The following is a 22,600-nucleotide window of genomic DNA, read 5'->3' as shown; positions in this document are numbered from 1 at the left end:
TTAATCGAATTTTAATCACGATTACGATCTGGGCTTTCAACGATCATTAAAAATGACTGAGCCGATTATTAGCCCCTCCCTCATTTATCCGCGACACCTTAAAGGCCGGTCCGTGAAAATATTGTCGGGCATAAACCGGTCCGTGGCGCAAAAAAGGTTGGAGACCGCTGATTAAGAGGACCCGAGGGAAGCTCGGAAAGCTAAGCAGAAGTTATTTGGAGAGTGACTGCCGTTGGTTGAAAAGAGAGTTTAAAAAAAAAAAACTTCAGTGGTGTTGCACACCATTTTATATTATTTTTTAAAGTCATTGTTAACCCTTTAAAGCCGGTCAGAGCAGCACGCTCCGTTTTGCGTAACTATTTTTAAATCCCTGTAGAACCTGAACCGCGTAAGCTAGCGCAATAATTTGTTTTGCATATGAAACCGGAGGAGTTGTACTTACATCTTATGCCATCAGCTTGTCCTCAGTCACGGTTTCGTTCCACATATAGCTTTGCAAAAACTGCATAAAAAGCGCTTGCAGGAACAAAAACATAATATTCCAGAAACACGCTTTGCCGTTCCTATCAGCTGTTCGTAACACTTCCCACAGTGAAATGATGCACATGCTGTTTTCTTTGCAAATTTGCATCATAGGATTGTTTTTTGTTTTTCCTGCAGTATATAAAAATTGGTGTATCTCCAAAATAAAACTATGAAGACACTCAAAATAAATTTCCTGTGGTGGGAAACTATTTTTTGCAACTTTATTGTATTTAAAGTTTTGAGGGATAAACCTCTTAAATTTCTCCAAGTAGAAATATATGTAAACAAAACAAAAGCGATTTTCAATTTTTTTTGTAGTTTATTGCACTTTTTTGCAATTTATGTAATTACTATGGACTTAATGCATACATATTATTAAAATATGGGCTATAACAGTTGTATTGATGTATAGCAACTTGAAATGCTCCCACAAATGGCACTACAGCATGTAAAAAAAATAATATAAGCTCTGGTGGACTTGGTTCTATAGTAGGTCTTAAAGGGTTAAATAAATATCGTCAAATAATCGTGATCTCAATTTCAGTGAAAATAATCGTGATTATCATTTTTGCCATAATCGAGCAGCCCTAGTACCAGCTACTCCCTGTAGCAGTGTTTTTGTGCTACAGCCCTATGGCCTTTAGATAACCTGATTGTTGTGTGTCTCTATGTCCCTGCAGTACAAACAGGTGGAACAGTACATGTCCTTCCACAAGCTGCCTGCAGATATGAGGCAGAGAATCCACGACTACTATGAGCACCGCTACCAGGGCAAGATGTTTGACGAGGAGAGCATCCTGGGAGAGCTGAATGAGCCGCTCCGAGAGGTGGGACAAGTGTTTCTGTCTTGCTTTAAAACAGCTGCACATGCAGCTCTGATGCATTCGACAGCTTATGCACTTTTCGACATTCCCTTCATTTCAATTCACATTCACTGACATTTTAGCCTTACACAAGAGCACAGTGTGACTAAATAATCTCTTTTTTTTTCTTAGAAAAAGAAAACTGGTGGGGGGGGGGGGGGGCTTAGAGAAAGAAGAAAACAGTAAACAGTTGGCATTTTTCCTGTTGTTACTCTAATATCCCTCATGTCCAATACTTTAAAAAGTCACTGCATTTTGTAAAGCCACGGCTCTGCTGTGCTGCTGTCACTAACCACTGTTTTTAATGTCTTTCTTTTCAAACAGGAAATTATCAACTTTAACTGTCGAAAGCTGGTGGCATCTATGCCGCTATTTGCCAATGCTGACCCAAACTTTGTCACCTCTATGCTCACCAAATTGAGGTTTGAGGTGTTCCAACCTGGGGATTACATCATAAGAGAAGGCACCATCGGAAAGAAAATGTACTTCATACAACATGGGGTTGTCAGTGTTCTAACAAAAGGCAACAAAGAAACCAAGCTTTCAGATGGCTCCTACTTCGGGGGTAAGATAAGCTGCTTCTGGTACAGCCAACCAAAATCAAAGGTCACCTGCCTTAATGCACACCTTTCTGTGGAGCTTAAGTCTACTTTGTTTTGATGATAATAATAATGATATCCTTAAGCACTTTAAGAGGTTGGCCTGGGATTTAATTTTTATTTGTGATGCAGTAGCATTTGAATAGAGCTATTCTGGGTCTAATGCTAGCACATTGTGAGCTTGAAGTAGTATATTATGCACCACTTGACACCTAACTTGAATATTCAGCTTCATGGTTTATGCAGGACCTTTCCCTTAATTCACATCATGAGCTGCCTCTTAAATTTAGGGCATATCCAAATTATAAAAACCGTGCTTGCTGTAGTGCAACTTAAAAAATATGCACCCTAACGTCAAAGAGGTCAGGAATCTGTGAAATTACACACTATCAACGCCGAATGCTTAGGGCTGCTATAACCCATAGTTGTTATGCACTTAACTCAGTGTTATGTTCTTAATCAGGGTCAGATAATGCTTAGCCTTCTCTTGGTCCCAAAGAGCCTATGACACATGTAGGAGACAATGCTGCCATACTGCCCTCACCAAATACCAATTAATCTGCCCAGTGACAGCATATCATTTAGACTATACTGTTAAGTAATTAGAAGTGGTGGCAAAGCATTAACAGCACATGACCTGCCTGTGGAAGTTTAATTATGCCTTGCCTGCTCAAGTCCATCTCCATGCCCTCTCTCCAGGGGGTTCTACAGAAATAATGAAAAGATGGCAGGCAATCTGTCTCTGCACATGCCAGAACTAATCAACATTTTCAACAACATGGCCCCAGCTCTCTCCAGGGCCATTTTGTCTCAAATGTTGTCCAAAATGTTCCAGCCTTTGGGCCCTCTTCAGCGAGACTCAGATTCAGAGAAATGTTCAGTCTGCTTAAAGGCTTTTTTCCCAGCACATGTATCCCAGTAATGGCACAGTTTGGGCGAAAGCTTGGCCACTTGAAGATGCTGAGTCAAAGCTACTCAAGAGGACAATTTCACTGAAATGCATTAGAGTAAATGCATCTACATTTAGGTTCTTTCGTCCTTAAGTAAACATAAGTATCACAAGTCTAAGGAGCTTGGAAAGAAAAGCGTCTGGACTTCTTTAAGTTGCTTGAAGATGTTTCACCTCTCAGCCGAGAAGCTTCTTCAGTTCTAAGCTCAAAAGGTGGAGAGTCCCAGATTTAAACCCAGTGGGAGTTTCCCCCCAAAGAGGGACAAAGGACCCCCTGATGATCCTCTACCTAATCACATGAGCCTCATGTGATTAGGTAGAGGTATCAGCTTCTCGGATGAGAGGGGAAACGTCTTCAAGCAACTCAAAGAAGTCCAGACGCTTTTCTTTCCAAGCTCCTTAGACTACAATGACGTGGATGACTGAGAACCTTCACAGACATATTGCCGTACATTTTGGGAGGAACACCCTTCAACTGATGCGGGAGTATGAAAGGGAATCAAGAAAAATAGCAGATTATAGGAACCATCTCCGTTTCAACCTGAGATGCAGACAAAGCAGAGTTGTTCCTAAGAGCCTGCAACTTGGATCCACTGTCAGGGGATACAGAGCAGACTTGATTCTACGGAGAGCACAAAATCAGCTTCTAAGTGAAAGGATAAGACAGGTCCATTTCAGTATAGATGCCCTCCAGAGCAAGATTAGCCAGACTCTGCAGGAACTGGAAACCCTTCTACCCTCTCCAATTTTAGAACAAGTTTGTGGACAAGGCTCAGCGGGCCCAACACTCTAAAGGAAAAGAAAGACAATGCAGGAAATTCCACACCTTGCTTTCAAAAACACTCACTCCTCAGTCTGAATCTACACAACTCAGAGAAGAACACACACCTGAGGACAGTCAAGAAAAATGGGTGAAGAACTTTTCAGACCGGAATCTTACTGAACCTGAAAAGAAAGTATTAGCCAAAGGACTCAATTTTGCCATTGTTCCGCAACAGTTGCCCATAGTGGACCTCATCACAGCCACAGAAACTGCCATACGGATTAACAAATTATCACAGACAGAAGCAGAACAAATCAGGATGAAAGTCTCAGCCACCCTCTCCAGTGCCAAAGTCCCCCCGTCTAACCTCACATTACAAGAAAAGAAGGCCGTTGCTTCCCTGAGCAAAGACCACAACATCACTATATTACCAGCTGATAAGGGAAGGTGCACCATGGTCCTAAACACAACGGATTACCACACAAAGATCACTACTCTCTACTCTCTCTCTCTTCAAGACCTTGAAAGGGACAAAATCATTGACCGCCTTTACCCAGTGGATGCCATACCCTGCATTTACTGACTTCCTAAGATCCACAAGGAAGGTGTCCCACTCAGACCCATTGTCAGTAGCATAAACTCAGCCACTTACGACATCTCGAAACACCTTGCTACCATCCTAGCACCTCTTGTGGGGAACACCCCACATCACATCAAGAACTCCACCGACTTCACCGACAAGGTCCAGAAACTTACCCTGGACCCAGATGAAACCATGGTGTCCTTTGATGTAGTCTCCCTCTTCACTTGCATACCCACCACGGAGGCAGTGGAGACTGTCAGAAAACAACTACAAGAAGACGGCTCCTTGGAAGACAGGACCAACTTCACACCCGATCAGATTTGCACACTGTTAGACCTCTGCCTCACCACTACATATTTCAAATACAACGAGGGTTTCTACAGACAAAAACATGGCTGTGCCTATTGTAGCCAACCTTTACATGGAGGAAGTGGAAAGCAAGGCTCTTGGCTCTTTTAAAGGGAGAGTACCCAGCCACTGGTACAGATATGTAGACGACACCTGGGTCAAAATCAAAAGACAAGAAGTGGAATCTTTCACTGCACACATTAACGCCGTGGATAAAAACATCAAGTTCACCAGGGAAGACACAAAGGATAACTGTTTGCCTTTCCTGGACTGCGCTGTGCACATTGAAGAGAATGGCAACCTCAACATTGAAGTTTACCGGAAGCCCACACACACGGACCAGTATCTCCTCTTTGACTCCCATCACCCTCTGGAACACAAACTTGGGGTAATCAGGACCCTACACCACCGGGCAGAACATGTTCCCTCTAAGCCTGAAGGGAAAAAGAAGGAACACACACACATGTAAAGGAAGCACTTAAAACATGCGGTTATCCTAAATGGGCGTTCTTAAAGTCAGCAAAGATGCACAGAAAAGAAGATCAGACACCAGCGAGGGAGGATAAGAAGGACAGACGCAACAACATTGTCATCCCCTATGTAACCGGTGTATCAGAGAAACTTAGGAGAATTTTTTCCAAGCACAACATCCCAGTTTACTTCAGACCCAGCAACACACTCAGACAAAAACTGGTTCACCCGAAAGACAAAACTCCTAAACACAAACTTAACAATGTGGTGTATGCTGTACAGTACAGCATGGAATGCCCAGACTTCTACATCGGAGAGACCAAACAGCCACTTCACAAGCGCATGGCACAACATAGAAGAGCCACCTCCACGGGACAAGACTCAACAGTTCATCTGCATCTAAAGAACAAAGTTCACTCTTTCGAGGATGCCAATGTTCACATTTTGGACAGAGAGCACAGATGTTTTGAAAGAGGAGTGAAAGAAGCCATCTATGTCCACTGTGAGCGACCATCTTTGAACAGAGGCGGTGGTTTACGACACCAACTGTCTGCCATCTATAATCCAGTTTTCAGTTCCCTTCCCAGACACCTTAACGCCCACTCACATCCTGGGCCATCTGACCTCAGGAAATCACATGATAGGGTGGGGCCAGGTTTCACAATGAGCTCACCCGAAACCCTGGCTGATTGGGACCCACACCCGCATTCACACCTTGGCTCATGTGATTAGGTAGAGGACTATCAGGGGGTCCTTTTGTCCCTCTTTGGGGGGAAACTCCCACTGGGTTTAAATCTGAGACTCTCCACCTTTTGAGCTTAGAACTGAAGAAGCTTCTCGGCTGAGAGGTGAAACATCTTCAAGCAACTCAAAGAAGTCCAGACGCTTTTCTTTCCAAGCTTCTTAGACTACGATGACCTGGATGATTGAGAACCTTCACAGACATAAGTATCACAACACACAAAAGTGCGAAAGCACTGATTCTGAAACCAAAATTGGCTTGCTTGCTTTAATCTTAAGCCTTGGACCCGTAATTATTTTCCCTTTCGTGTAATATAGGCACAAGGCTTTTGACTCCATTATCCTGTGAGTATTGCTGGCAGTGCCACTTCTCCTGGGGTGTAAGGGTGGGGGCTAGTGAGGTAAGCCTAGAGCTACTGGGAGTTTGTTACCAAACATGAGTTAGTCATTCATGAAATTAATTGGTGCAGGATCAGCACAGAGAGTGTGCGGCACATGTGGATTTCAGTGTGGCTGTCAGTATCAGCAAGCAGAAGTCTGAAAGCAGTGAGTGTTTTTTTTCTGAACAAAAATATGGAGATCCACCCTGCATAGATTGTAATGTTTTGTGACTGTGTGAGCAAATGAATGAGAAACAGAAACCGTCCAGTCTTCTGTCTGTCTTCTTATTGTCAAACTGTGTCATTATCAGTGGATCCCAGTTTGCAATTCAGTTAATTGCGTATGTATTTGCTCTTCTGCATCTCAACAAAATTACATACCCTAACTCATTCACTTATGGACAATCTGAATTATTTACACAATTATTTACTCAGCAGTCTACTCCAATTTGTTAGCTGTTGGATTAGCTCAAGCCAGAGAGCCTAAAGTCTAAAGTGGACACGACATGCCCTGGATGGGAGCGTCTGCTGGGCACACAGCGATCCAGATGAGAGGGGAAATGTAATGTGACTGCAGTACTAACGCCAAGGGACACATGGATCGGTGCCAAGGCTGCTCTCTGGACGCTGCGCTGGGCTCAAAAAGAAAACATGCGCCCAGCACCACAATCCTCCACTTGCCTATTTCTCTCGTTATAGTACAATATTGAATCGCTTAGTATCCAAATAGCATCTCTGCTACCCACTTAGCGACCAGACTGAGGAGGTTATTGTGTTGTTATAGTTCATCCTTTGTTGCCTGCAGTGTTGGCAGTGCAGACTGTGGTCTCACTTGGTTAGAGTAAAGATCAGTAACCTTGTGGTGGCTGTGCATGCCAGTCAGAGGTGCTTATCAAAAACTGCCTTTGATTGTGCCTCTAAGATGGCTCACTTTGACTCTCAGTGAGTGGCTTGTAGTATCTCTAAGTTGGTTGAAAAAAAGAAAGAAAAAAAGACAGAGTCAGAGGGAGGGAGGGGACTGAAGAAGAGAGATGAGTTGACTGCACACTTTTCAATCTCCTGTGTCATCTTTTGGCTGTACTCACTCTGAGTGGTTCTCTGTAAATTGTGCTCTCTAAATCCCTAGTCTTGTGAAATCCTAGGTTAAGGAACTAATACTTCTCCCATTTATTCTCACTCTCAATTCTTTCCCTCACCCCCAATCCCACTATCAGTGTTCAGAGTGGCTGTGCTATATAGCTGCCAAATGGCCACCTCGACCGAGTGAGTCAGTGCAAGGGGCTTGCAGGAGCAAAGGCCCAGGTAATCCTTCAGTCCATAACCCAGCTAACACCTCTGCAGCTCTTCTGCTGGAGAAGTTATTTGACTGAATGACAGAATGGTTGATATTATATATAGAATAACAGGTTGGATAGGATGATATATTTCTGTGTTTTCACACAGTGGAAGATTTGATACAACATAATATGTTGTGACACATGGTTGGGCTGCATCGTCCAAACACTAAAGGTGCCATGCTGTCAGCTGTGAATATGATGTAATGCTGCAATGTTATGTGTACAACTGATCAGTCACAACATTTACACCACTGACAGGTGAGGTGTGTAACACTGATTAACTCATTATAATGCAGTGTTTCGCTGGGAAACCATGGATCCCAAAATTCGCATTCACATTACTGTGATACCAGACCAAGCAGAAAAAAAGCCATAGCAACACCACCCCCAACAGCATTGGCCTCACCTAGTGGGACAATATGCCCCACCACATTACAAAGATTACCCTGGAAAGGCTTGAGGACTGCAACAAAGAATCCAAGGCACTGACCCAGCGTTCTAAGTCCCCCGATCCCAATCTAATAGAGCATTCAAAAGAGATGCCAGATATGCCAACCCACAGGATCCAAAAGATCTACTGCCAACATCACTAGGTTGCCCTGTTGTGTCTGGCACTGCAGAACAACCAAAGAGGTCCTCTGTTTGGGGACGGGAATTGAGAACCGATTCTTGTAGAAATTCTCAGTAGAATGGAAATGTTAGTTTGCCTGCCTATCAATCCTGCTTATCAGTTCTTGCACTCGCACATTATGGATCAAAGTGTTTTTTTTAATGATTTTGTTATATTGTGGTTAAGGAGTATACACTGTATACACTAAGTAGTGCTTGCAGAGTAAAATATATGCATTATTAATCCAATTGTATTATTTCCTGGTCAGTAGCAAACGATATGTCATTGCTTTCAGCAGTTCCTGCACTAGATTTCTTTAAAGGATTTGTATTTAGTACTTTATTTACCAGGCTTTTTTGAGCCAAAACAGCTGTAGATTTGAATATTTTCTACAGTACTGTACAAAAAGCCTTGAGACAGTCCTCATTTCTTTATATTTTACTTGTAAAATGGAAAATATGTAAATTCATTTACTGATGCGTGCAGACATGCATGGGAATACATTGTATATAAGGCAAAAAAGGATTTTGCACAATTCTAAGGAGCTTGAAAGTCAGTACTTTGTAGGACCACTTTTGTTTTTCAACACAGTTTAAACTCTCTCAGGTTTTTCCCTGTTTCTAAAGAACATGACTTTCAGATATTATTCATCTGCTGTAGATCTTTTGTAGGTCTGCCACTTCTTTTGTCCTCCATTTGTCCAGTTTCTTCTGATTTCTTAAGGACATTGCCTGCATATAGAAATATGTCAAGTTGACTTATTGCAAATAGGTGCAAAACATTCTTCTTTGCCTGCCAAAGTGCATTATCTTCAGCATATCTTGTAGATTCTTCTAACGAAATGGGAACAAATTATACGACTTGCATAAGGTTCCTACTAACAAAGTGCCTAAAGATACAATTTCTTAAGTTGTATGTTATGTGTAAACACACTAACTGTTCATCCCCTAATTAGGTGGTCTTTTTTATGCTTAAATGGTTTAGTGTTTAGTCTAAAACAAACAAAATAATACAAACAAGCAAGCAAACAAAAAAAACAACAACATTCTTCTAAAAATGGCCAACAACAGGCACAATAACTGGACTGAAAATAAGTTAACAGTCAGCCAGTGTCCACAGAAAAAGACCTTTAGAAAGCCTGGAGGACTATCATTACAACAAGTCTGGTTCCTTAGAACTAAATCAAAAGGAAAGAGGGGTGGCTCAAGACTTTTGCACAGTGTTGTAAAAATCATGCAGCTGAAGTTCAAGATGGTGAAAAAGAGATGATGAGATGTGACAGGACCTCGGCATCAGCCACGATACTGAAAAGAAAAAATTCCAGAAATGTTTTACCTGTCTGTGGTTGCTAGCAAACAGAAGGTGTTCGTGTGGCTATGCTAATGCTGTGAGGGAGCGAACATTGCATGTCACTGGGAATCAGTGAGCCCGTTGTGGATGTTCCAAAGGTTAGAGAGTGTCCGCTCTGTAGGCTGGGGGCTCTGTCGGGAAGGGAGATGGGACCTGACAGCAGGACTCAGAGTCCAGGTGAGCTTTGCCACACCAGGCTGCAGGACACAAATTCTTTATCGCAGACCAAGGCGGCCTGCTCATATTTATTAATTCACACTCATACACACGTACTCACACACACACTTGTAACCACAGAGAAAGACGGGTACAACCACACACATGTAAACATCATGCAGATAGATGCATACTAAGACAAACACATTCAAAGGGCAGCATTTGTATTCACCTACATTCATTAAGTAGCTTTCCTGTACCTCATGTATTACACTGGTTCATCCCTTAAATGATTTTTATGCTTAAGTGATTTGAGGTTAAGCAGCTTAACAAATAAACACAGAACAAATTTCATGTTAAAATAAACCTTTGTTAGTTTAAATATGAAACCTATTCACTTACATGCATTGACTATTTTTTTTAATCTCATCTGAACATGTTATTGTCTTGACTTGTATCAGTCTTATCTAAAAGGTTTTTTCCCCCTAATTGACTGCATTTTATCCAGCTTCCTGCATCCCTGTAAGGATGGGAAAATTATAAAATCTCACAGAGAACATAATTAGTGGACCTCTACAATGTGTATACATGTTATGGACCATGGAATATTTTTCTTATAACAATTTTTTTTAATTAAGCTGGAGATGATGAGAAGCCTGATTTCAAATAAATTTGAGATAAAAAAAAAAGAAAAAAGGACGATACGCTGACAAAAACCTCACAAACTGCCACATGAGTAAAACCTGAACCGCTCCACAGGAATGCCTTTATTGCCAACACCATGCTTCAGACAAAGGATAAGGACACTGTGGTCCAGTGTTTTGAAAGCATTTGTGAGAACAAAAAGCATAATCATAGAATTCCTTTAGTTAATAAATAAAAAATTAAATACTTTTAAAAGTGTCAGCATTAGAGGGCTAACTTAGACAACATTTTAAGAATTTTAATACGCAGCCAGCAAAAGTAGGGAAGATTGAAGAGCTCTAAAGATCAGAGAGCTCTAAAATCAGAGGCATGCAGAGTGGGAGGAGAAGCTGCAGGAAGTTAATGAGCCAATAGGTGAGCAGGAGGAGAAGGGAGCTTGCATTGGCAGCAGGGAGTGACCAGGCAGCTTGGCATTTTGGTGATGAAGTGAGCAGTGAGCAGAATGGAGTGGAACTTAATGAGAAATGTGGCTGGAGGTGGTGAAGCCTGGCAAATAGGTGACTGGGAGCAAAGAAGGCTGGCTGGTACACAAGGCACAGTCTAATGTACCAACCTGACCGTACACCTGTGGGTTACAGAACATTCTGGCAAAGACCAGCAGGAAAGTTTGGTTTGATATAATACAGAAGTTTATAAAATAACAATGAGCATGCGTGTCAGCAGCTGAAAGGAGCAGCTACGCCCAAGAAAGAAAAAAAAAACATGCACATAGACAGACAGGGAGCTGCAGGAGTCAAGATAAAAGGGGTTGGATATTTGTTGGAAATCACAGGGACATATGTTGTCCAGGTTGGTGTTTTTTTTCTCTAGTTGTGTAGCAATCATTATGACAAGCATGCCGGGTATATTAAAAACATCATTAATGATTCCAAAAACAAGACTTGTCTTTAGAGAAAAAATATATTCCCTTTCTAGTTTTGCCAACATTTTTATACAACAGCTGTCCTGTAAAATGTCAAAAGACAGCTGGAACTTGTCATTTCTTCTACTGGCATTCAGCTCTGCTGTATTCTCATTTGATGTGTGCCATTCAGTGATGATTCAGGTTTTGATACATGCTTTTAAATAATATTACAGTATCCAGAATATTTTGGCAAGTAGACTAAAGGAAGGTCAATTTAGGTAAGCTTTACTGCACAACATTCAGCCAGTTTTCATTCGCACACATAAAATCCAACATATGAGAATTGCAAACGTTGTCGTAAAGAAGATTTTAGCAAATATAAAAAAAAAAAAATGCTTTCCAGGTGCATTTTTTTCTAGATTCTTCCTTTCTTATTATTTTTCCCACACACACAATTTACTCTCCTCTTTGCCTCTTTGAGAGCTGGTGGAGGGGCTCAGGGGAGCCATCGTTCCTGTACTAAGAGCCTGGGACACATGGGCTGCATCATCCAACAGAAGGCTATATGTATCCTGACCTTGGTGAACACACATGGGCTTCCACTGGGTGATGTCTTCATCCTCTTTTAGCAGAGAAACATCCAATTTTAATTAGGCTCATTCTTTTTTAATGAATGCATTGTCAGTTAAGTGTGAAAAAGGAGTGTATCATGGTAATGGTAAAATGTTGTGTCTTCAGCACTGGCATGCCCAAATACAGTACTGGAAACAAGAATGACAAAAGAATACTATCACCATGTCATATATTGATCACAACCAGTCAGCTGTTTTGTATGTTGATAATATTATAGCTTTGTTCATTATGAATAACAAAGCCCAGAAATTGAACCGATAAAGAACTGTCTCAGTGTTAGTAAAGACCAAACAGTAAAGGGTAATTGTAGAAGCAGAAGTCAGTTTGAGGAGAAAACACACACCCCTCAGAGAACACAGGCAGAGCGACACCATCTAAGCTTGTTCTATGCTTTCATGCAGGATTTGGGGAGCACTGCGATGAGTCAGAGATGTGAGTAAGCAATGGGAATAGAACATTCATAAATAAATTGAATGTAACTTATGAACCATCAACAAAAGCAGCCTCAATTTGAAATGGAGTGCAGAAGTGCTCATCAGTGTAGCATAGTTTGTGTTTTACATTTTAGAGTAGGCTCCAATAGAGACCCAAAGCATTCAAATTATATAAAATGAATACAAAATATATGCATAGAGAACAAAACATAAATACAGCAATACTATAATGCAGAATTATTCAAGTTTGTATTTAATGTGAAATTTCTGACTTGTCATCACAGAGAAGTCATATGGCCGAACTGTTAGGCTATGTTGGCTATTCTTTTGCTCTTCGTGGAGTTCTTTTGCAATCAAGTTGCTACCACCATTAACAATAGATCACAATTAGATATATATTAGTCCATGACTTTGATAAAGTCATATCTCAAAAAACAGCTCCTCAGTGGCCCAAGACGCTTCTAACATATAAATATTTAATACTGACCATCAAGGTACCGTATATGCTTTTAGCATACTAATTTTGTGGCTATTACATGTATATATTTATTGAGTTATTTTTATAACACTTGGAGTTCAGATGAACCTGTGTTTGGCTTCCCTTTCTTTCGGCAAACTCAGTTACAGGCCTGATAGCTAACTGTGCCTCAATACCTGACTTCCTGCAGAAACCCACAGAACAAGAGGATTTAATACAGAGCTGTGACACTCCTCTCCAAAGGGGATTACTGGAGCAGTGCTGTGAGAAATGGACCCCCCTTCCCCAGCACAGCTATAGCCAGGGCTACCCTGCCAGCACACACTCGCAACACATCTGCAAACAAGCATTGCAAATTTGTATATAGACTGTTGTTTTACTCAGTCGTTCACATCCACTCACCTCTCTTGCTAACTTAGGTATTGTCCATTCAGGCTCTCACACACAAACAGTAAAACACTGCATATGAGGTTATTTTTACGTTTCATATATAGTACACAGTAGGGCTGCTCAATTAATCGAATTTTAATCACGATTACGATCTGGGCTTTCAACGATCATTAAAAATGACTGAGCCGATTATTAGCCCCTCCCTCATTTATCCGCGACACCTTAAAGGCCGGTCCGTGAAAATATTGTCGGGCATAAACCGTCCGTGGCGCAAAAAAGGTTGGAGACTGCTGATTAAGAGGACCCGAGGGAAGCTCGGAAAGCTAAGCAGAAGTTATTTGGAGAGGAGAGTGACTGCTGTTGGTTGAAAAGAGAGGTAAAAAAAACTTCAGTGGTGTTGCACACTATTTTATATTATTTTTTAAAGTCATTGTTAACCCTTTAAAGCCGATCAGAGCAGCACGCTCCGTTTTGTGTAACTATTTTTAAATCCCTGTAGAACCGGAACCGTGTAAGCTAGCGCAATAATTTGTTTTGCATATTAAACCGGAGGAGTTGTACTTACATCTGATGCCATCAGCTTGTCCTCGGTCACGGTTTCCTTCCACATAAAGCTTTGCAAAAACTGCATAAAAAGAGCTTGCAGCAACAAAAACATAATATTCCAGAAACACGCTTTGCCGATCCGATCAGCTGTTCGTAACACTTCCCACAGCGAAACAGACGTCAGACGAACTGTCACATGTCCGCCATTTGCTGGCCGAAACCGGAAGTGACGTCATTTCGCGGAAATTGTAGTTTTTTTTACTTGTAGGCCTTAAAAACCTATACTGGTCATGTTTGACTTTTCTGAATAGTTGCTGGGATGCTTAGAACTCGAATTGCACTGCTGGAAATAGTTTATTTTGATGCACCTGCTGTTTTCTTTGCAAATTTGCATCATAGGATTGTTTTTTTTCGCTTTTCCTGCAGTATATAAAAATTGGTGTATCTCCAAAATAAAACTATGAAGACACTCAAAATAAATTTCCTGTTGTTGTAAACTATTTTTTGCAACTTTTTTTGTATTTAAAGTTTTGAAGGATAAACCTCTTAAATTTCTCCAAGTAGTAATATATGTTAAAAAAAAAAAAAAAAAAAGATTTTCAATTTTTTTTTTTGTAGTTTATTGCACTTTTTTGCAATTAATGTAGTTACTATGGACTTAATGCATACATATTATTAAAATATAGGCTATAACAGTTGCATAGCAAATTGAAATGCTCCCACAAATGGCTCTACAACATGTAAAAATATAATATAAGCTCTGGCGGACTTGGTTCTATAGTAGGTCTTAAAGGGTTAAATAAATATCGTCAAATAATCGAGATCTCAATTTCAGTGAAAATAATCGTGATTATCATTTTTGCCATAATCGAGCAGCCCTAGTACACAGTGTATTTCTTACTTGCTTCGCTGCCAAATCATGCATTCTCTCTTCATCAGTTCCCTTGTCTCAATTTTCAAACCACTGCACACAATCATAGCCACTTCACACTCAGTGACCAGAAGAATACAAGGGCTTGTTTAGCCTAATGGAAGCCAGGGCAGTCTCTGCGCAGTAGTTTGTGAAACTCATTGTCATCTTACGTTGTTTTTTTTGTTTGTTTTTGTCATATAAAAGCCAAAATTGCTCTGTTCACTCATATATTTTTTATTTCTTTATTTCGCTAACAAATGGATAATGTCACAGTGGCTACATTTTTCTCTCTATAGTGCTATATGTCTTATATATAGTCTATATGTGCTTACCAATATCTGTCACTGACAACTGCTACACCATGAAGACTTTCATTTTAGGTTAATGAGTTCCTTTTGCAGATCGTGATAAGAATAATGTTTTTGTATCTGCAGTATGCAGTATAAGAGGGTTGGGCAGGGTAAAGGAAAATAAAATCTCCCCCAAAGAACATTAGGCTCTTATGTACACCAAGGTCATGGTCAATAAAATGAACTGAAGTTCAAAGTGTTAATGCTATGGTGATCTAACACCCTGTTTCTTACTGCCATTTTTGTATTGACAATATATAAGCATAAAGGGAATAATATATAGGCATTCTAAGCTAAATTATGTTGATCTTCTGACCTGTTCTTCAAGGCTACACGAGGTCATACTTTCATAAAATATCTTTTCTTTTTAAAATTGTGATAAAATTCTACTGCCCTTGTTTGAACAGGCAACATTTAGGAAAGTATACTGATATAGGGGATTCTAGATATCACATTATAGATTGCATTCAAATACCATGACCAATGATCTCACTTTTACACTTCACAGCTGCATTTCTTTTAAGTTGAATAGTGGCATTGTAAAGCGCTTTGGGTGCCTTGAAAAGCACTGTATAAATCCAATCGATTATTATTATTAAAATATGTTAAAGAAAATAGGTTTAAAGAAAGTATTGTCCAGAGAATGAGCTCCCTAACAAGCTGTAGTTTAACATTCTGTTTAAGTTTCAGTTATTCATGTTATTTAAAATTAATATATACTATCCATTACTACTACTCCTGCATAATGTTTGTGTAATCATGGTAAACAGCCAACATGCTACCCTTGCTCCATGCTACTGCACCCCAACCTTCCTCAAGTAACTTTAAAATAAACAAATAAATAAATAAATAAATAAATATATATATATATATATTGCACTTATGATAATGTAATAACAATAATGTAACATGGTTAACACTATCTGACTTTACCTGTGTCTTTACTGCTCCATAAGCAATGCATGAAGGTGAGCAGATGCAGGAAGATGAAACTAATGCAACTATAAGACAGCAGCAGACAGTAGCCTAAAGAGCCTAGCGCAGATAAGTTTAAATGAATAACGACATTACATTTGTTTATTTTCTAATTTGGTTTTATCTTGGTCTGTCCTCATGTGAAATATTAGATATTATATATATATATATAATACATATTATAGCTTTGTTGATATTTTGATATGAGCACTAATTTTAACAGGATGAAAGAAACTGATGTGATTAGCTTTGATTGTGTCTAGCCTCTAACAAGCCCTGGATCATTGACAGCATCCATTTTACATCATGCGCCCACACACAGCTCACTTTCAATGGAGCCACATATGAAAACATGCACAACAGAGAAATTTACATGTTTTTTTGTTTGTTTTCTTTTCTCTGTCATGTCTCCATGTTGATGAAAGAGGCTTTTGATATGTGCAAAAAGAAAATCTAACACATTAATAGATAAAATAAAAGCACATGAAAAGTAGATTTTACATTTGAGAGTCAAACTATTCTAGTGGGATTTTTTAAACAATTTGATCTCATATAAAGAAAGTGTATAGTGTGGCATTATTGAGAGGATAAGTGTCAGAATGAGCTGGATCCTGGGTTTATAAGAAACAGGCAGTGCGATACAGACCACAGGAAGGGAGATGACAGCTTGATGTGATGATATAAATGTTAAACAGAAAGGATATTAATAAACTATTAATCCCATGGTATAAATGACTATTATTAATATATATGTACACAAGTCAAAGTTAATGTAATATAAAGTTATAGAATATACTATATTTTACTTATGTATACATCATTTTTATATAAGCATATTTATATGCACATAGTGTATCTTGTCTTCATATATTGCCTTACTGTCATGATCAAACACACATATAGCACGCTATATTAACATGCGTTTGTGCAGCCCAGATGCACATATATGATTATTTGCAAATTCAAACTCTTCCACAGCAATATTCCACTTAAATAAACAAGATCTGCATGCAGCAGAGACATAGTTGTACCCACACACGGGACTGTGAATTAGAACTGTACAGTAGTAAATGAAGCATTCGTTTTCCTGAGTACTTCTGGCAGATAAGGGCTGGCAGACATGTGAAAAAAATAAGCATTGCACTGCTGCACAAAATGATTTTTGCTAAAACAGGAAAATATTTTCTGTTAAATTATATGTTACAGTTTACATGCTGTATTATCAGGTAAAAAACATGAAAGTCATGAAATTATATACTTCAGAAAATAATAAATATCTGTTTTTTTAAAAAAAAAAAAAAAACTAAGAATACCTTTTTGTTTACTTTTTTAAATACGTGTATTTTATGTAGAGAGGATGGCTTGTAAAAAAAAAAGATAAAATCTATAAATATATTTAAACTTGAACATACATTGACTCATTTTGATGATGGTGGTGGAGAGAGCTGTGAAATACGCTGGATCAGAATCTCTTCAGAAAGGTTTTATTTAGTTGAAATTGTGTTTGTAATTTGATAATAATTAAACATCTGGCACCGTTCCTAGTTTAGCCTTTAGTAAAAAGTACTACTTCCACGGGTATACATTTTTTAAAAATTCTGGTTATATTGCAGGTGACCTCCAGCTTTAAACACCAGAAAACACTCATGTCTTATCTGTTGTGTTTTCTTACAGAGATTTGTTTGCTAACACGGGGCAGAAGGACAGCCAGCGTCCGAGCTGACACGTACTGCCGCTTGTACTCATTGTCTGTTGACAACTTCAATGAGGTACTGGAGGAATATCCTATGATGAGAAGGGCCTTTGAGACTGTTGCTCTGGACCGGCTGGACCGTATTGGTGAGAAAATCACATCCAGTCTCATCCATTTAAGCCAAAGTGCAAACCAGTACTACATATTTTCATTTAGTGAGTTTTGATAGCATTTTCCATCAAGAGAGCAAACACTTTCAAACCAGAACTGGAGCTCTTAGACAAAACTTAGGGGGTTTAAAACTGTTCTCAGTGATACTCAGTGACTGAAATTACTTTCAAAGTCATCTGCATATAAACATGCAGATAGAGCTCCGGTTTTAAAATCCCTGTGTGACTTCTCTTACTCATACAATTGATATTCTCTCCATATCCATCACTGTTCCCAGGCTCAGCCTAGGCAGATGAAAAATTCACAATGAAACGCATGCCTGTATCATCACTCAGCCTTCGCTGCATGCTGTTTTATCCTCAGCTATGTTTAGAATGGTAGATAGCGAAAATGCTTTAGGGGGTCTCTTTGTAGAAAATGGCTGCTTTGAAAAAGATGTGGTGGGCTGATAGGAATGTTTCTGTGAAATGGTCTCTTGTGTCCATCCCTTCTCCTGGGCTTGATGCCTATGTACACCATGTTTCCTAATAAAGTAACTGAAACAGGTGAAATCTGCAAATTAATTACTCTCTTGATGGACTTGGCACAATCTGATTTGAAGTGTGCAGGTGATAAAAGGTCAAGAGGTGCAAGGTCAGGCTGGCTAAAATAGTTCCAATACGTCACAGAAAAAGCTCAAGTAATCTGACACCAGTCATAACAGAAAATTGGACAGATTGATCTGGGGCATATAGCGTTTGCAGTATCATCAGATTTCACAGCCTTTTGTTAACACCAAATTGAAAATGGCAGTCATGTGAATTAACCCCATCACTGCTAGCGCAGCCACTGAACAATGACTAATGGACTCTAGCATCCAGACTGTGCACATTTTGTTAAGAGGGTAGTTTAGCAGTTGATATGCCTGCCATAATGACGCTCACCTTATTTCTTTGACCTTGTGCACACCTCACAGGTACTTCAAAGTACATACATTACCAGAGTGAAAACGTGACGGAGCACAAAAAGCTTTAGTAAGCAATAGTTAAATGAACAAATGAACACAGGATAATTGTTATTCTAAAATGGAATTTCAGATTTAGTATTAATATTTTTTCCACATAAATTTTTTTGTTGCATAGATGTTGCATTTTAGAACAAGAGCACTCAGAGAGCACAACTCCCTCCGAAGGACAAGGACTTTAATAAAGGCTATATAGTTAGCCTGTTATGGCATCATTGTGATGCCTTAGGACATAATATTTAAAAAAAATAAAATATGTGTTCTCCTCATGCTCTTTCATACAGTTCCGATCAAAAGACCACTTGAAAAATGGCAAAAAAAATCATATTTTGCGTGTTTGGATCTTAACAAGGTTCCAAGTAGAGCTTCAACATGCAACAAGAAGAAATGTGAGACAAAACGTTTTTTTAAACATGCAATTTATTGAAAACAGCGCTTAAACTGAAACAGGCTGAAACATGCAAAATATGATGTTTTGCCATTTTTCAAGTGGTCTTAAAATTTTGATCAGGATTGTATGATATATAACCTGGTATGGTTTCTGGAGAAAAAGTTTCAAGGTCAACTTTGACCTCGGCTCTAACAATGAAGGTCAAGGTCAAATGCTTAGCCAACCTAGGCACTCATGTCCCCCAAGGCCTAGTATGTTATTGTGAAGTTTTAAGGGAATCCATTAAAAAAAATTTTTTAAGTTTTTATTAATTTTCACATTTGGTGTGACCTTGACTTTGACCTGATTTTCATCACAGTTAACTCAGTTCGAGCTGCTATTGGTATCTACCGTCACACAAAATTTGAAAATGATATCTTGAAAACTATGGACAAGAATGCTAACAAACTGAAAAACAAAAACGAATCAATTACACACTCCCTCTGAGAGGGATACCTCCAGGTTTATTGTCTTTTTTTCTTTTTTCTTTTTTCTTTTTTACAGTGTTTATTTTGTATCAAGCATGTCACCAAAATATTGTTCACCAAAATATTATGACACAATGGTTGTTTTACGATTTCCCCTTTTTACTTATGGAATCACACTAAAAGCTAATCTAATGTTTATCCTTTTCGTTCATACCTGTTATTATGCTAGCTTCTTCTTTTAGAAAGGGTTTTTGGAATATTCTTTCTTCTCTTACTTTTCACTCTTGTTTTCTGTGTGTCTGTCTTTGTGTGTGCATGGACATGCGCTCTTAAAGGCAAGAAAAACTCCATCCTGCAGCACAAGGTGCAACACGACCTCAGCTCTGGTGTACTCAACTACCAGGAGAATGAGATCATCCAGCAGATTGTGCAGCATGACAGGGACATGGCCCACTGTGCCCACCTCATGCAGAACGCTCCACCACAGACACCGCCCTCACCTACCCCTGTCATCTGGGCCCCACTCATCCAAGCACCTCTCCAGGCAGCAGCTGCCACCACCTCTGTAGCCATAGCCCTGACACACCATCCCCACCTCCCATCAACGCTCTTCAGACCTCCAGTTTCTGTCCTCGGTTCCCTGAAGGACCCTCCTAGCCGACTTAAAAAGTTTCACACATTTGTTCCTTCATCCACATCACCTGGCTCTGCTGGGGACTCTCCTTCTAGCACACCTTCTAAGCTGCAAACTGGGATAGACATGCCATTGCTGGCGTCTTTCCGGGCCCAGCAAATTACATCAGGTTCAGGGGCAACTAGTTCAAGCCAGCATGCTTCAGGTAGCGGAATACAACGCGGACCTTGCAGGTCTGGGCCTGTGTCCAGTGGAGGAGCAACCTCCGTGTTCCCGTTTGGTCAGTTTTCATCTTCTGGTTCACCTTCATCTAGTACGGCCCAGCTGCACCCTCAACCACAAAATCAAAAATCCTTCCGCTCTGGTACACCACCTCTCTCAAACCTCTTTCACCAAGGATCTATAGGTGGAAGCACAGGGTCAGGACTAAGTGGAAGTTTAGCTGGAGCTTGTGGTGGTGCTACGGGATGGACTTTAGGTGGAGCAGTTGGAGGTTTTGTGGAAGGGGCCACTGGTGGGGACACTTCCTGGGCGGGAGAGGACTATACAACTGGGTTGTTAGAAGTGACTTCTGGTGGGCACTCTGGGTTGGGAGGAGCTAATGGTGGATCAGTAGGAGGGATCTCAGGGGAAACCAAGGTAGGAGTATCTGAGGGAGCAGTGGAAACTGTTTGTAGCAGGTTATCAGGTGGATTGGTGGTACCCAATACATGTGGGCCCATAACTGATACGGCAAAGAGATCAATTGGGGGGACTTCCAGAGGATCACTGGTAATAGCTTCCGGGGGGTCAGTCAGTGGAACTTCTGGAGAATCACTGGCAGTGACTACCACTGGAGGATCCCTGGGACGGGCTTCTGATGGATCAGTGGGACTGGTTTATGGTGGAGCCTCAGGGGGAACATTTGGAGGATTTTCTTGTGATTCAACACAAGGAAATTCTGGCGGATCAATGGGGAGGACTTCTGGTGGATCAACAACTAGCCATTTAGGTGGAGGTTCAAGTGGGACAGTTGGAGGAGTGACTGGAGGACATATAGGCAGAGCAGTAAGTGGCACAATTGGAAGCCATATAGCAGGATCTACAGCTTGTTCTCTTGGAGGAATTACTTCTGGGCTTATTAGTTCCTCTCGCTGTCAGAGCCCTATATCTAATAATTCTCTATCTGGTCAGCTTCCCCAAAACCAACCACCTGCCAAGCCTCCTCAGGTGGCTCCTCTGCAGCAGTTTGCTGGAGGAGGCAGGACTACCAGTGGATTAAACCTTTTCCAGTTCCCTCCACAAGGTTCCCCATCCTCTGGTAGAGGACAGCACAGTCAGCAGCCTGCTGAGGGCTCCCCATCTTCCCTCAGCCATTCTAGCCTGGCAGGCCTCCAGTCTGGCTGCTTACCTCACCAGATGTCACTGGAAAGGTCTGCATTGGCTTCTCTGGCCCAGTATGGTTCAGCAAACGCCTCACCCTGCCTTACTCCAGTCGCACCCAGTCCCACTGTTCAAAGCCCTGTGGCAGGCAGGACTTTCCACTACAGTGACCCTTCTAGTGTCACAGGATCCCACAGTTCTTTGCTCATGCCTCAAACTTGTTTTCCTTCACAGCTTCCAAGCCAGCCACAAAGTACAGGAAGAGATTCCCCTCTGGGACGTTTTTCTGAGGACCTAAAGCTTTTATCTAGCTCCCATTCATCCCTGCCCCAGGAGGTGGCCCAGGTCTTAAGCCACCAAACTCCTTGCTCTTCAATAGAAACTGGGTATTACCCTTCTCCATTTTCCTCTCCTACTCTTGTACCCAAACCCTGTAGCTCAGTGCCAGGGCACATGACTCCTCCAATCCAGATGTCTCCGGGGCACCCTCACCAGACTTATTCCTCCGGGGCCTCACCAGCCTTGTCTTTACGGAGGGACTCTGCTGCCTTTTCATCTGATCTAGAACCTCAGTCTGTCCGCTCTAAACTCCCTTCAAATTTGTGAGGATTGATCACACCCTCCTGTGCTCCTTTGAACTAAAACACAAATGATCTCCATTTGTGGCATTCTTTTCTGTCTTCAGACTATTTTTCACTTTATTTTTACCAAGATTTTACATTTACTGTGATTTAAAAGACACTTCATAGGGCAACTCAGAGCTCTATAGTACACTTTGTTTGATTTATGCTTTTTCCTTTTATTATTCATTGATACTGTGTATATAGATAGAGTTATATTTAAATGATAAGTTAATCAAGGGACTAGGAGGGTGTGAAAATGATCTCCATTTAAAAGACAGTCATTTTATTTATTTCTATAACTATGCCAAATTCA

General features: G+C 40.5%; 1 protein-coding gene across 2 annotated transcripts in view; it reads left to right on the top strand.

The window, feature by feature from the left end:
- Positions 1-22,270, top strand: part of hcn4 (hyperpolarization activated cyclic nucleotide-gated potassium channel 4) — a 69,867-nt gene extending 47,597 nt beyond the window's left edge. The window contains exons 5-9 of one of the 2 annotated variants that reach the window (XM_085352617.1): positions 1,206-1,352; positions 1,713-1,953; positions 17,618-17,782; positions 20,004-20,816; positions 21,114-22,270. In XM_085352617.1, coding sequence (XP_085208743.1) covers positions 1,206-1,352; positions 1,713-1,953; positions 17,618-17,782; positions 20,004-20,816; positions 21,114-22,270 — 2,523 coding nt within the window. Of the gene's footprint in view, positions 1-1,205; positions 1,353-1,712; positions 1,954-17,617; positions 17,783-20,003 lie in introns of both variants that reach the window. The other variant, XM_085352609.1, reaches the window with a different exon arrangement.
- Positions 22,271-22,600: the final 330 nt, after the last annotated feature.

This window comes from Diplotaxodon limnothrissa, linkage group LG1 (genome assembly GCF_057381915.1).
Source record: "Diplotaxodon limnothrissa isolate DT_005_m linkage group LG1, D_limnothrissa_male_GT1.1, whole genome shotgun sequence".
Lineage (NCBI taxonomy): Eukaryota > Metazoa > Chordata > Actinopteri > Cichliformes > Cichlidae > Diplotaxodon > Diplotaxodon limnothrissa.
This window is presented reverse-complemented; position numbering and strand designations above follow the sequence as displayed.